At 43.4% G+C, this 15,224-nt stretch overlaps 1 protein-coding gene across 1 annotated transcript in view; it reads left to right on the top strand.

Annotated features, from left to right (window-relative positions):
- Positions 1 to 900: 900 nt before the first annotated feature.
- Positions 901 to 15,224, top strand: part of riok1 (RIO kinase 1 (yeast)) — a 30,385-nt gene continuing 16,061 nt past the window's right edge. The window contains exons 1-8 of the mRNA XM_028594408.1: positions 901 to 1,119; positions 1,552 to 1,639; positions 6,162 to 6,231; positions 6,340 to 6,382; positions 10,503 to 10,595; positions 11,815 to 11,927; positions 13,173 to 13,253; positions 14,670 to 14,756. Coding sequence (XP_028450209.1) covers positions 901 to 1,119; positions 1,552 to 1,639; positions 6,162 to 6,231; positions 6,340 to 6,382; positions 10,503 to 10,595; positions 11,815 to 11,927; positions 13,173 to 13,253; positions 14,670 to 14,756 — 794 coding nt within the window. The remainder of the gene's footprint in view (positions 1,120 to 1,551; positions 1,640 to 6,161; positions 6,232 to 6,339; positions 6,383 to 10,502; positions 10,596 to 11,814; positions 11,928 to 13,172; positions 13,254 to 14,669; positions 14,757 to 15,224) is intronic.

The raw sequence follows: 15,224 nt of genomic DNA, 5'->3' as shown, positions 1-15,224 counted from the left end.
TAAATATCCTACGTGGCTTTAATAGAAACATGATTAAATATCCTACATGGCTTTAATAGAAACATGATTATATATCCTACATGGCTTTAATAGAAACATGATTAAATATCCTACATGGCTTTAATAGAAACATGATTAAATATCCTACATGGCTTTAATAGAAACATGATTAAATATCCTACATGGCTTTAATAGAAACATGATTAAATATCCTACATGGCTTTAATAGAAACATGATTAAATATCCTACGTGGCTTTAATAGAAACATGATTAAATATCCTACATGGCTTTAATAGAAACATGATTAAATATCCTACATGGCTTTAATAGAAACATGATTAAATATCCTACATGGCTTTAATAGAAACATGATTATATATCCTACATGGCTTTAATAGAAACATGATTAAATATCCTACATGGCTTTAATAGAAACATGATTAAATATCCTACATGGCTTTAATAGAAACATGATTAAATATCCTACATGGCTTTAATAGAAACATGATTAAATATCCTACATGGTTTTAATAGAAACATGATTAAATATCCTACATGGCTTTAATAGAAACATGATTAAATATCCTACATGGCTTTAATAGAAACATGTATTAAATATCCTACATGGCTTTAATAGAAACATGATTAAATATCCTACATGGTTTTAATAGAAACATGATTAAATATCCTACATGGCTTTAATAGAAACATGATTAAATATCCTACATGGCTTTAATAGAAACATGATTAAATATCCTACATGGCTTTAATAGAAACATGATTAAATATCCTACATGGCTTTAATAGAAACATGTATTAAATATCCTACATGGCTTTAATAGAAACATGATTAAATATCCTACATGGCTTTAATAGAAACATGGATTTGAGGCATCGTGATGCATCGAGATATCGATGATGTTTCTCTCTGCAGCGTCCAATCAGAGAGTCGGATCGGTGATGATGTCACTGTGCAGGTGCCATCAGGCCGAGAGGAAGAGGAGGAGGAGGAGGAGTATTATGATGAAGAAGATGATGATGATGATAATGATGATGAGGAGTGGGCGTGGCGTTCAGCGGGAGATCTGACCAAACGCTACAACAATCTGAGCTGTCAGGTGACTCACCGAGCCCTCTGATTGGTTATCAGAGAATTAATCAATCAATGAATGTTTATATCTGTGTCTGGAGGCTGAAACCCCCAAAACAATATCTGTACACAAAGGGTAATGTTAGACATTTAGGATTCTGGTCAGCTGACTGGCTCTGATTGGTCAGCTGACTGGTTCTGATTGGTCAGCTGGCTGGTTCTGATTGGTCAGCTGACTGGTTCTGATTGATCAGCTGGCTGGTTCTGATTGGCCAGCTGGCTGGTTCTGATTGGTCAGCTGACTGGTTCTGATTGATCAGCTGACTGGCTCTGATTGGCCAGCTGGCTGGTTCTGATTGGTCAGCTGACTGGTTCTGATTGGTCAGCTGGCTGGTTCTGATTGGTCAGCTGACTGGTTCTGATTGGTCAGCTGACTGGTTCTGATTGGTTTTGTTTTCAGTCCAACAGACAGAATCCGTCCAATAAGATGCTGCCGTCGGCTCCATCGGACAAATCTCTGAGGAAGTACGAACACAAGATCAACCTGGGTAACACACACACACACACACACACACACACACACACACACACACACACACACACACACACACACACACACACACAGCTGCTCTGTTTAGGCTACAAAACGTGCATGCAGGCTGAAATTCAATGTGCTGTTTTATCAGGATAGAGCTATAACCAGAAGGACACTCCGCTAGCTGCTAGGCTAATGTGCAATAGTAAACACTGCAGCTTGTTAAGCTTGTGCTAGTTAATGTGTCTACCTCAGCTGAGGTCTGATTTGCTCCTTCTTTTGAAGATAAGTTTGTTTTAGAAAACCTTGAATCCATGTAAGACACAATGTCATCAGACCATGACTACAGGACATGTTCTACTGGTTGGACAGTATAAAATATATAAATAAGGACCATGTCTACAGGACAGGACATGTTCTACTGGTTGGACAGTATAACATATATAAATAAGGACCATGTCTACAGAACAGGACATGTTCTACTGGTTGGACAGTATAACATATATAAATAAGGTCCATGTCTACAGAACAGAACATGTTCTACTGGTTGGACAGTATAAAATATATAAATAAGGACCATAACTACAGGACAGGACATGTTCTACTGGTTGGACAGTATAAAATATATAAATAAGGACCATGTCTACAGGACAGGACATGTTCTACTGGTTGGACAGTATAACATATATAAATAAGGACCATGTCTACAGAACAGGACATGTTCTACTTGTTGGACAGTATAACATATATAAATAAGGACCATGTCTACAGGACAGGACATGTTCTACTGGTTGGAAAGTATAAAATATATAAATAAGGACCATGTCTACAGGACAGGACATGTTCTACTGGTTGGACAGTATAACATATATAAATAAGGTCCATGTCTACAGAACAGGACATGTTCTACTGGTTGGACAGTATAACATATATAAATAAGGACCATGTCTACAGAACAGAACATGTTCTACTGGTTGGACAGTATAAAATATATAAATAAGGACCATGTCTACAGAACAGGACATGTTCTACTGGTTGGACAGTATAACATATATAAATAAGGACCATGTCTACAGAACAGGACATGTTCTACTGGTTGGACAGTATAAAATATATAAATAAGGACCATGTCTACAGAACAGGACATGTTCTACTGGTTGGACAGTATAACATATATAAATAAGGACCATGTCTACAGAACAGAACATGTTCTACTGGTTGGACAGTATAACATATATAAATAAGGACCATGTCTACAGAACAGGACATGTTCTACTGGTTGGACAGTATAACATATATAAATAAGGACCATGTCTACAGAACAGGACATGTTCTACTGGTTGGACAGTATAAAATATATAAATAAGGACCATGTCTACAGAACAGGACATGTTCTACTGGTTGGACAGTATAACATATATAAATAAGGACCATGTCTACAGAACAGAACATGTTCTACTGGTTGGACAGTATAACATATATAAATAAGGACCATGTCTACAGAACAGGACATGTTCTACTGGTTGGACAGTATAACATATATAAATAAGGACCATGTCTACAGGACAGGACATGTTCTACTGGTTGGACAGTATAACATATATAAATAAGGACCATGTCTACAGAACAGGACATGTTCTACTGGTTGGACAGTATAAAATATATAAATAAGGTCCATGTCTACAGGACAGGACATGTTCTACTGGTTGGACAGTATAAAATATATAAATAAGGACCATGTCTACAGGACAGGACATGTTCTACTGGTTGGACAGTATAACATATATAAATAAGGACCATGTCTACAGGACAGGACATGTTCTACTGGTTGGACAGTATAAAATATATAAATAAGGACCATGTCTACAGAACAGAACATGTTCTACTGGTTGGACAGTATAACATATATAAATAAGGACCATGTCTACAGGACAGGACATGTTCTACTGGTTGGACAGTATAACATATATAAATAAGGACCATGTCTACAGAACAGGACATGTTCTACTGGTTGGACAGTATAACATATATAAATAAGGACCATGTCTACAGGACAGGACATGTTCTACTGGTTGGACAGTATAAAATATATAAATAAGGACCATGTCTACAGGACAGGACATGTTCTACTGGTTGGACAGTATAACATATATAAATAAGGACCATGTCTACAGAACAGGACATGTTCTACTGGTTGGACAGTATAAAATATATAAATAAGGTCCATGTCTACAGGACAGGACATGTTCTACTGGTTGGACAGTATAAAATATATAAATAAGGACCATGTCTACAGGACAGGACATGTTCTACTGGTTGGACAGTATAACATATATAAATAAGGACCATGTCTACAGGACAGGACATGTTCTACTGGTTGGACAGTATAAAATATATAAATAAGGACCATGTCTACAGGACAGGACATGTTCTACTGGTTGGACAGTATAACATATATAAATTAGGACCATGTCTACAGGACAGGACATGTTCTACTGGTTGGACAGTATAACATATATAAATAAGGACCATGTCTACAGGACAGGACATGTTCTACTGGTTGGACAGTATAACATATATAAATAAGGACCATGTCTACAGAACAGGACATGTTCTACTGGTTGGACAGTATAGAATATATAAATAAGGACCATGTCTACAGGACAGGACATGTTCTACTGGTTGGACAGTATAACATATATAAATAAGGACCATGTCTACAGGACAGGACATGTTCTACTGGTTGGACAGTATAACATATATAAATAAGGACCATGTCTACAGGACAGGACATGTTCTACTGGTTGGACAGTATAACATATATAAATAAGGACCATGTCTACAGGACAGGACATGTTCTACTGGTTGGACAGTATAACATATATAAATAAGGACCATGTCTACAGGACAGGACATGTTCTACTGGTTGGACAGTATAAAATATATAAATAAGGACCATGTCTACAGGACAGGACATGTTCTACTGGTTGGACAGTATAACATATATAAATAAGGACCATGTCTACAGAACAGGACATGTTCTACTGGTTGGACAGTATAACATATATAAATAAGGACCATGTCTACAGGACAGGACATGTTCTACTGGTTGGACAGTATAAAATATATAAATAAGGACCATGTCTACAGGACAGGACATGTTCTACTGGTTGGACAGTATAAAATATATAAATAAGGACCATGTCTACAGAACAGAACATGTTCTACTGGTTGGACAGTATAACATATATAAATAAGGACCATGTCTACAGGACAGGACATGTTCTACTGGTTGGACAGTATAACATATATAAATAAGGACCATGTCTACAGAACAGGACATGTTCTACTGGTTGGACAGTATAAAATATATAAATAAGGACCATGTCTACAGGACAGGACATGTTCTACTGGTTGGACAGTATAACATATATAAATAAGGACCATGTCTACAGGACAGGACATGTTCTACTGGTTGGACAGTATAACATATATAAATAAGGACCATGTCTACAGGACAGGACATGTTCTACTGGTTGGACAGTATAACATATATAAATAAGGACCATGTCTACAGGACAGGACATGTTCTACTGGTTGGACAGTATAACATATATAAATAAGGACCATGTCTACAGAACAGGACATGTTCTACTGGTTGGACAGTATAACATATATAAATAAGGACCATGTCTACAGAACAGGACATGTTCTACTGGTTGGACAGTATAACATATATAAATAAGGACCATGTCTACAGAACAGGACATGTTCTACTGGTTGGACAGTATAACATATATAAATAAGGACCATGTCTACAGGACAGGACATGTTCTACTGGTTGGACAGTATAACATATATAAATAAGGACCATGTCTACAGAACAGGTAAACTGTCATTTTTTCAGCTACCAGTCCGCACTCCGCACGGGGACTTGAACCAGCGGCCCAACTCCCTACGACGGACCGAGCTCCTGTCCCCCCCCCTTTTACGTGTTGACTAGAGATGGAACGATCCTCTTAACTAACCATTCGATACCATTCAGGAGTTTAAGTGGATCAGATTTTCTCAGAAAGTTTTTAACAGAATGAGCTGCAGACAAATGAATGAAAAATATTCCTTTTGTTTCTAAAAACTGCAACAACATTCAGTTTATCTCTTTACCCGTTTAGATCCTGAGTTCCATTATAACCAGTTATTATAACCAGTTATTACAACAGTTATTATAACCAGTTATTACAATCAATGGTTAGCACTGTGGCCTCACAGCAAGAAGGTTCTGGGTTCGAATCCAGGTGGTTCCGGGGCCTTTCTGTGTGGAGTTTGCATGTTCTCCCCATGTCTGCGTGGGTTTCCTCCGGGTGCTCCGGTTTCCCCCACCATCAAAAACATGTACCAGGTTCTCCAGGCAGTGCCCTTGAGCAAGGCACTGGCTCAGCTCTGGAGCTGGTCCCCGTGCGCTGTGATTGGCTGCCCACTGCTCCCTTGAGGGATGGTTAATGCAGAGAATGAATGAATGTTTGCTTCTGTTCCAGACAAGCTGAACTACGCCGACTCGGTGATCAACAAGGTGAAGTCGATGCAGAAACAGAAAGACGCCGACACGTACGTGTGACCTCGCCGCACTGTTGACGCTGTGACATCACACGGTTGTCCCTGTGACATCACAGGGTCGTCCCTGACTAACTGACTGTGATTGGCTGTTCCCTGCAGGTTCAGAGTGAAGGACAAGTCGGACCGCGCCACAGTGGAACAGGTGAGACGCTTTTATTTAAGAAAAAACTAGCCTGGTCCTACCAGACTCTGGTCCACTAGCCCGGTCCTACCAGACTCTGGTACATTAGCCTGGTCCTACCAGACTCTGGTACACTATCCTGGTCCTACCAGACTCTGGTATATTAGCCTGGTCCTACCAGACTCTGGTACACTATCCTGGTCCTACCAGACTCTGGTACACTAGCCTGGTCCTACCAGACTCTGGTACACTAGCCTGGTCCTACCAGACTCTGGTACATTAGCCTGGTCCTACCAGACTCTGGTACACTATCCTGGTCCTACCAGACTCTGGTACGCTAGCCTGGTCCTACCAGACTCTGGTACGCTAGCCTGGTCCTACCAGACTCTGGTACACTAGCCTGGTCCTACCAGACTCTGGTACATTAGCCTGGTCCTACCAGACTCTGGTACATTAGCCCGGTCCTACCAGACTCTGGTCCATTAGCCTGGTCCTACCAGACTCTGGTACATTAGCTTGGTCCTACCAGACTCTGGTACATTAGCCCGGTCCTACCAGACTCTGGTCCATTAGCCTGGTCCTACCAGACTCTGGTACATTAGCCTGGTCCTACCAGACTCTGGTACATTAGCCTGGTCCTACCAGACTCTGGTACATTAGCCTGGTCCTACCAGACTCTGGTACATTAGCCCGGTCCTACCAGACTCTGGTCCATTAGCCTGGTCCTACCAGACTCTGGTCCACTAGCCTGGTCCTACCAGACTCTGGTCCACTAGCCTGGTCCTACCAGACTCTGGTCCATTAGCCTGGTCCTACCAGACTCTGGTCCATTAGCCTGGTCCTACCAGACTCTGGTACACTATCCTGGTCCTACCAGACTCTGGTACGCTAGCCTGGTCCTACCAGACTCTGGTACACTAGCCTGGTCCTACCAGACTCTGGTACATTAGCCTGGTCCTACCAGACTCTGGTACATTAGCCCGGTCCTACCAGACTCTGGTCCATTAGCCTGGTCCTACCAGACTCTGGTACATTAGCTTGGTCCTACCAGACTCTGGTACATTAGCCCGGTCCTACCAGACTCTGGTCCATTAGCCTGGTCCTACCAGACTCTGGTACATTAGCCCGGTCCTACCAGACTCTGGTACATTAGCCTGGTCCTACCAGACTCTGGTACATTAGCCCGGTCCTACCAGACTCTGGTACATTAGCCCGGTCCTACCAGACTCTGGTCCATTAGCCTGGTCCTACCAGACTCTGGTCCACTAGCCTGGTCCTACCAGACTCTGGTCCACTAGCCTGGTCCTACCAGACTCTGGTCCATTAGCCTGGTCCTACCAGACTCTGGTCCATTAGCCTGGTCCTACCAGACTCTGGTACACTATCCTGGTCCTACCAGACTCTGGTCCATTAGCCTGGTCCTACCAGACTCTGGTCCACTAGCCTGGTCCTACCAGACTCTGGTCCATTAGCCTGGTCCTACCAGACTCTGGTACACTATCCTGGTCCTACCAGACTCTGGTACATTAGCCTGGTCCTACCAGACTCTGGTACACTATCCTGGTCCTACCAGACTCTGGTACACTAGCCTGGTCCTACCAGACTCTGGTCCACTAGCCTGGTCCTACCAGACTCTGGTACACTAGCCTGGTCCTACCAGACTCTGGTCCACTAGCCTGGTCCTACCAGACTCTGGTACATTAGCCCGGTCCTACCAGACTCTGGTACACTAGCCCGGTCCTACCAGACTCTGGTACATTAGCCTGGTCCTACCAGACTCTGGTACACTAGCCCGGTCCTACCAGACTCTGGTACATTAGCCTGGTCCTACCAGACTCTGGTACACTAGCCTGGTCCTACCAGACTCTGGTCCATTAGCCTGGTCCTACCAGACTCTGGTCCACTAGCCTGGTTCTACCAGACTCTGGTCCACTAGCCTGGTCCTACCAGACTCTGGTCCACTAGCCTGGTCCTACCAGACTCTGGTCCATTAGCCTGGTCCTACCAGACTCTGGTCCATTAGCCTGGTCCTACCAGACTCTGGTACACTATCCTGGTCCTACCAGACTCTGGTCCATTAGCCTGGTCCTACCAGACTCTGGTCCACTAGCCTGGTCCTACCAGACTCTGGTCCATTAGCCTGGTCCTACCAGACTCTGGTACACTATCCTGGTCCTACCAGACTCTGGTACATTAGCCTGGTCCTACCAGACTCTGGTCCACTAGCCTGGTCCTACCAGACTCTGGTACACTAGCCTGGTCCTACCAGACTCTGGTACACTAGCCTGGTCCTACCAGACTCTGGTACATTAGCCTGGTCCTACCAGACTCTGGTACACTATCCTGGTCCTACCAGACTCTGGTACGCTAGCCTGGTCCTACCAGACTCTGGTACGCTAGCCTGGTCCTACCAGACTCTGGTACGCTAGCCTGGTCCTACCAGACTCTGGTACATTAGCCTGGTCCTACCAGACTCTGGTACATTAGCCCGGTCCTACCAGACTCTGGTCCATTAGCCTGGTCCTACCAGACTCTGGTACATTAGCTTGGTCCTACCAGACTCTGGTACATTAGCCCGGTCCTACCAGACTCTGGTCCATTAGCCTGGTCCTACCAGACTCTGGTACATTAGCCCGGTCCTACCAGACTCTGGTCCATTAGCCTGGTCCTACCAGACTCTGGTCCATTAGCCTGGTCCTACCAGACTCTGGTACACTATCCTGGTCCTACCAGACTCTGGTCCATTAGCCTGGTCCTACCAGACTCTGGTCCACTAGCCTGGTCCTACCAGACTCTGGTCCATTAGCCTGGTCCTACCAGACTCTGGTACACTATCCTGGTCCTACCAGACTCTGGTACATTAGCCTGGTCCTACCAGACTCTGGTACACTATCCTGGTCCTACCAGACTCTGGTACACTAGCCTGGTCCTACCAGACTCTGGTCCACTAGCCTGGTCCTACCAGACTCTGGTCCACTAGCCTGGTCCTACCAGACTCTGGTACATTAGCCCGGTCCTACCAGACTCTGGTACACTAGCCCGGTCCTACCAGACTCTGGTACATTAGCCTGGTCCTACCAGACTCTGGTACACTAGCCCGGTCCTACCAGACTCTGGTACATTAGCCTGGTCCTACCAGACTCTGGTCCACTAGCCTGGTCCTACCAGACTCTGGTACACTAACCTGGTCCTACCAGACTCTGGTCCACTAGCCTGGTCCTACCAGACTCTGGTCCACTAGCCTGGTCCTACCAGACTCTGGTCCATTAGCCTGGTCCTACCAGACTCTGGTCCACTAGCCTGGTCCTACCAGACTCTGGTCCACTAGCCTGGTCCTACCAGACTCTGGTACATTAGCCTGGTCCTACCAGACTCTGGTCCTACCAGACTCTGGTCCATTAGCCTGGTCCTACCAGACTCTGGTCCACTAGCCTGGTCCTACCAGACTCTGGTCCACTAGCCCGGTCCTACCAGACTCTGGTCCACTAGCCTGGTCCTACCAGACTCTGGTACACTAGCCTGGTCCTACCAGACTCTGGTACATTAGCCTGGTCCTACCAGACTCTGGTCCACTAGCCTGGTCCTACCAGACTCTGGTACACTATCCTGGTCCTACCAGACTCTGGTACACTAGCCTGGTCCTACCAGACTCTGGTACATTAGCCTGGTACTACCAGACTCTGGTCCACTAGCCTGGTCCTACCAGACTCTGGTACACTATCCTGGTCCTACCAGACTCTGGTACACTAGCCTGGTCCTACCAGACTCTGGTACATTAGCCTGGTCCTACCAGACTCTGGTACACTAGCCTGGTCCTACCAGACTCTGGTACATTAGCCTGGTCCTACCAGACTCTGGTCCACTAGCCTGGTCCTACCAGACTCTGGTACACTATCCTGGTCCTACCAGACTCTGGTCCACTATCCTGGTCCTACCAGACTCTGGTACACTAGCCTGGTCGTACCAGACTCTGGTACATTAGCCTGGTACTACCAGACTGGGTACAATCATCTGATTGTTGTTGTTGACACCAGCTGATTGTTGTTGATCAGCTGATTGTTGTTGTTGTTGATCAGCTGATTGTTGTTGACATCAGCTGATTGTTGTTGACGTCAGCTGACTTGCTGTGTCCCTGCTGCAGGTTTTAGATCCTCGGACCAGAATGATTCTCTTCAAGATGTTGAGTCGAGGCGTCATCTGTGAAATCAACGGCTGCATCAGCACCGGCAAGGAGGTCAGCTCATTCACAACAACTCATTCAGATTCACTCATTCACAATCACTCATTCAGATTCACTCATTCACAATCACTCATTCACAATCACTCATTCAGATTCACTCATTCACAATCACTCATTCAGATTCACTCATTCACAATCACTCATTCAAAATCACTCATTCAGATTCACTCATTCACAATCACTCATTCAAAATCACTCATTGACAACAACTCATTCAGATTCACTCATTCACAATCACTCATTCAGATTCACTCATTCACAATCACTCATTCACAATCACTCATTCAGATTCACTCATTCACAATCACTCATTCACAACAACTCATTCAGATTCACTCATTCACAATCACTCATTCACAATCACTCATTCACAATCACTGATTTTGATTTCTTTATTTGAAAGGGGACAGTGAACATTAATCAACATTAAAACAATGTAAATGTGCCCAAGTTAGCTCAGAAGTGCTAATTTTCATCTTTCATCCTTTAAAATAAAACTACATACAACACATGGTTAATAAATACAGTTCATGTAAATACTGACATAACGTTTAAATGCACACAGAAAGCATCAGTGGCCACAAGTCTGGCTCTCTACCAGCCATTGTTTTGCATTCTTTTTAAATTAAAAGACTCTAATGGTTGCCGGCACTGTGTTCCACTGCTGAACTGCAACTGATTCATAATCACTGATTCATAATCACTGAATTCACTGAACGTGAATTCAGCGATTTCAGCGAGATGATTGTGTGATTGCAGATGATTGTGTGATTGCAGATGAACGTGTGATTGCAGATGATCGTGTGATTGCAGATGATCGTGTGATTGGAGTCTGAACAGATGAATGTGATTTCAGATGAACGTGTGATTGTGTTTCAGATGATTGTGTGATTGCAGATGATCGTGTGATTTCAGATGATCGTGTGATTTCAGATGAACGTGTGATTTCAGATGAACGTGTGATTTCAGATGAACGTGTGATTGTGTTTCAGATGATCGTGTGATTTCAGATGAACGTGTGATTGCAGATGATCGTGTGATTACAGATGAACGTGTGATTTCACATGAACGTGTGATTTCTGATGAACGTGTGATTTCTGATGAATGTGTGATTTCAGATGAACGTGTGATTTCAGATGAACGTGTGATTTCATGTGAACGTGTGATTTCAGATGAACGTGTGATTACAGATGAACGTGTGATTGTGTTTCAGGCCAACGTGTACCACGCCGGGACGGCGGCCGGAGACAGTCGAGCCATCAAGATCTACAAGACGTCCATCCTGCTGTTCAAAGACAGAGACAAATATGTTAGTGGAGAGTTCAGGTAACACACACACACACACAGAGATACACACACACACACATACACAGAGATACACACACACAGACACACACAGAGATACACACACACACACACACAGAGATACACACACACATATACACATACACAGATACACACACACACACACACACACAGAGATACACACACACATATACACATACACAGATACACATAAACACACACACATATACACACACATACACACACAGATACACACAGACAGATATATATACACACACACACACACAGATACACACACACTCACACACAGAGATACACATACACACACAGATATATATATACACACACACACAGAGACACACACACACACACAGATATATATACACACACACAGACACACACACACACAGATATATACACACACACACACAGATATATATACACATATATACACACACACACACAGATATATATACACACACAGATATACACAGATATATATACACACACACACACACACACACATAGATATATACACACACAGATATACACAAATACACACGCACACAAATACACACACACAGATAAACAGACACACACAGATATAGACAAACACAGACACACACACTGACACACACACTGACACACACACTGACACACACACTGCAAGGTAAAACATAACAAACGACCAATCAGTGGTTCCGTAATAGTTCGATATGAATCTGGATTGACGGCCGTGGGAGAAATAGTTTCTATAATGTGTTGAGGAAATGTTCAGGAAGAGTCTCTTTACCCAACATCAGACTCCTAATCAATAATCTAATATAATCAGTAATCTAATATAATCAGTAATCTAATATTCAGTAATCTAATATAATCAATAATCTAATATAATCAGTAATCTAATATAATCCATAATCTAATATAATCAGTAATCTAATATTCAGTAATCTAATATAATCAATAATCTAATATAATCAGTAATCTAATATAATCAATAATCTAATATAATCAGTAATCTAATATAATCAGTAATCTATTCAATAATCTAATATAATCAGTAATCTAATATTCAGTAATCTAATATAATCAATGATCTAATATAATCAGTAATCTAATATAATCAATGATCTAATATAATCAGTAATCTAATATAATCAGTAATCTAATATAATCAGTAATCTAATATAATCAGTAATCTAATATAATCAATGATCTAATATAATGTAATATAATCTCATCCTATCAGCTGTTGTTGTGTTCCAGGTTCCGTCACGGTTACTGTAAAGGAAACCCGAGGAAGATGGTGAGAACCTGGGCCGAGAAGGAGATGAGGAACCTCATCAGGTCAGAACCAGCACAGCACCATCTGGTAGCATGGTTTAGAGTCTTAGCATTTCTTAGCATGTATTAGCATATGCTATCCTGTATTAGCATGTGTTATCATTTATGTATGAGTAGATCATAGTAGTAGCCAGTAGATGCTACTAGAAGCCAGTAGAAGCTAGTAGAATCCAGTAGAAGCCAGTACTAGCCAGTATTAGACAGTAGGATCCAGTAGAAGCCAATAATAGCCAGTAGAAGCCAGTACTAGCCAGTATTAGCCAGTAGGATCCAGTAGAAGCCAATAATAGCCAGTAGAAGCCAGTACTAGCCAGTATTAGCCAGTAGGATCCAGTAGAAGCCAATAATAGCCAGTAGAAGCCAGTACTAGCCGGTATTAGCCAGTAGGATCCAGTAGAAGCCAATAATAGCCACTGGAAGCCAGTACTAGCCAGTATTAGCCAGTAGGATCCAGTAGAAGCCAATAATAGCCACTGGAAGCCAGTACTAGCCAGTATTAGCCAGTAGGATCCAGTAGAAGCCAGTAGTAGCCAGTAGTAGCCAGTATTAACCAGTAGAAGCCAGTAGAAGCCAGTAGTAGCCAGTAGAATCCAGTAGAAGCCAGTAGAAGCCAGTAGAAGCCAGTAGTAGCCAGTAGTAGCCAGTAGAAACCAATAGAAACCAGTATTAGCCTGTAGTAGCCAGTAGAATCCAGTAGAATCCAATAGAATCCAGTAGTAGCCAGTAGAAGCCAATAGAAGCCAGTATTAGCCAGTAGTAGCCAGTAGAAGCCAGTAGGATCCAGTAGTAGCCAGTTGAAGCCAGTATTAGCCAGTAGTAGCCAGTAGTAGCCAGTATTAGCCAGTAGGATCCAGTAGAAGCCAATAGTAGCCAGTAGAAGCCAGTAGTAGCCAGTAGGATCCAGTAGTAGCCAGTAGTAGCCAGTAGTAGCCAGTAGGATCCAGTAGTAGCCAGTAGAAGCCAGTAGAAGCCAGTAGTAGCCAGTATTAGCCAGTAGGATCCAATAGAAGCCAATAGTAGCCAGTAGTAGCCAGTAGAAGCCAGTATTAGCCAGTAGTAGCCAGTAGAAGCCAGTAGAAGCCAGTAGTAGCCAGTATTAGCCAGTAGGATCCAGTAGAAGCCAATAGTAGCCAGTAGTAGCCAGTAGAAGCCAGTATTAGCCAGTAGTAGCCAGTAGAAGCCAGTAGTAGCCAGTAGGATCCAGTAGTAGCCAGTAGTAGCCAGTAGAATCCAGTAGAAGCCAGTAGAAGCCAGTAGTAACCTGTAGAAGCCAGTAGTAGCCAGTAGAAGCCAGTAGTAGCCAGTAGTAGCCAGTAGTAGCCAGTAGTAGCCAGTAGTAGCCAGTAGAAGCCAGTAGTAGCCAGTAGGATCCAGTAGTAGCCAGTAGAAGCCAGTAGAAGCTGACTGTGTGTGTTTCAGGCTGCAGACGGCAGGGATCCCGAGTCCAGAACCTCTGCTGCTCCGGAGTCACGTTCTGCTGATGAGCTTCATCGGAAAAGACAACATGTAAGAACCAATCACAGCCGTCCTGTAGGAACCAATCGGAGCCATTTACAGACTAGAGAGGCTAAGTCCCGCCCCTTCCTGTGTCCACCGCGGGACTTTATTTCAGTAAAGGTGTCCTGTAGTGAACGGGGAGAGACAGATTGCTGTTGTTGCTGTCGTCTTAGTGTTTTAACCTAGAAGTCTAGACCAGCCTGGAGGCAGCTAATGTAATCTGCAGCCAGTCTAGCAACTCTCCGTTGGCTTGTGAGCTGGAAAAACCAAACTCTGGCTGGGCCAATCACATGGTGTATAGAGCTGGTGGGCGGGGCTTATGGCTGCTGCTGGTGAACAGAGGTCTTCTGGAAGACTTGGAGTTCAGCTTTTCTTTGAGAAAAGAACAAAGAACGACTCTGAAGTCATTCTTAAAAAAGGAAGATGTGTTCAGAGTTTAAAGTTTAATCTACCAGCTAGCCTTGCTCTGATTGGTTG

This window comes from Perca flavescens, chromosome 12 (assembly GCF_004354835.1).
Source record: "Perca flavescens isolate YP-PL-M2 chromosome 12, PFLA_1.0, whole genome shotgun sequence".
In the NCBI taxonomy this organism is placed as follows: domain Eukaryota; kingdom Metazoa; phylum Chordata; class Actinopteri; order Perciformes; family Percidae; genus Perca; species Perca flavescens.
This window is presented reverse-complemented; position numbering and strand designations above follow the sequence as displayed.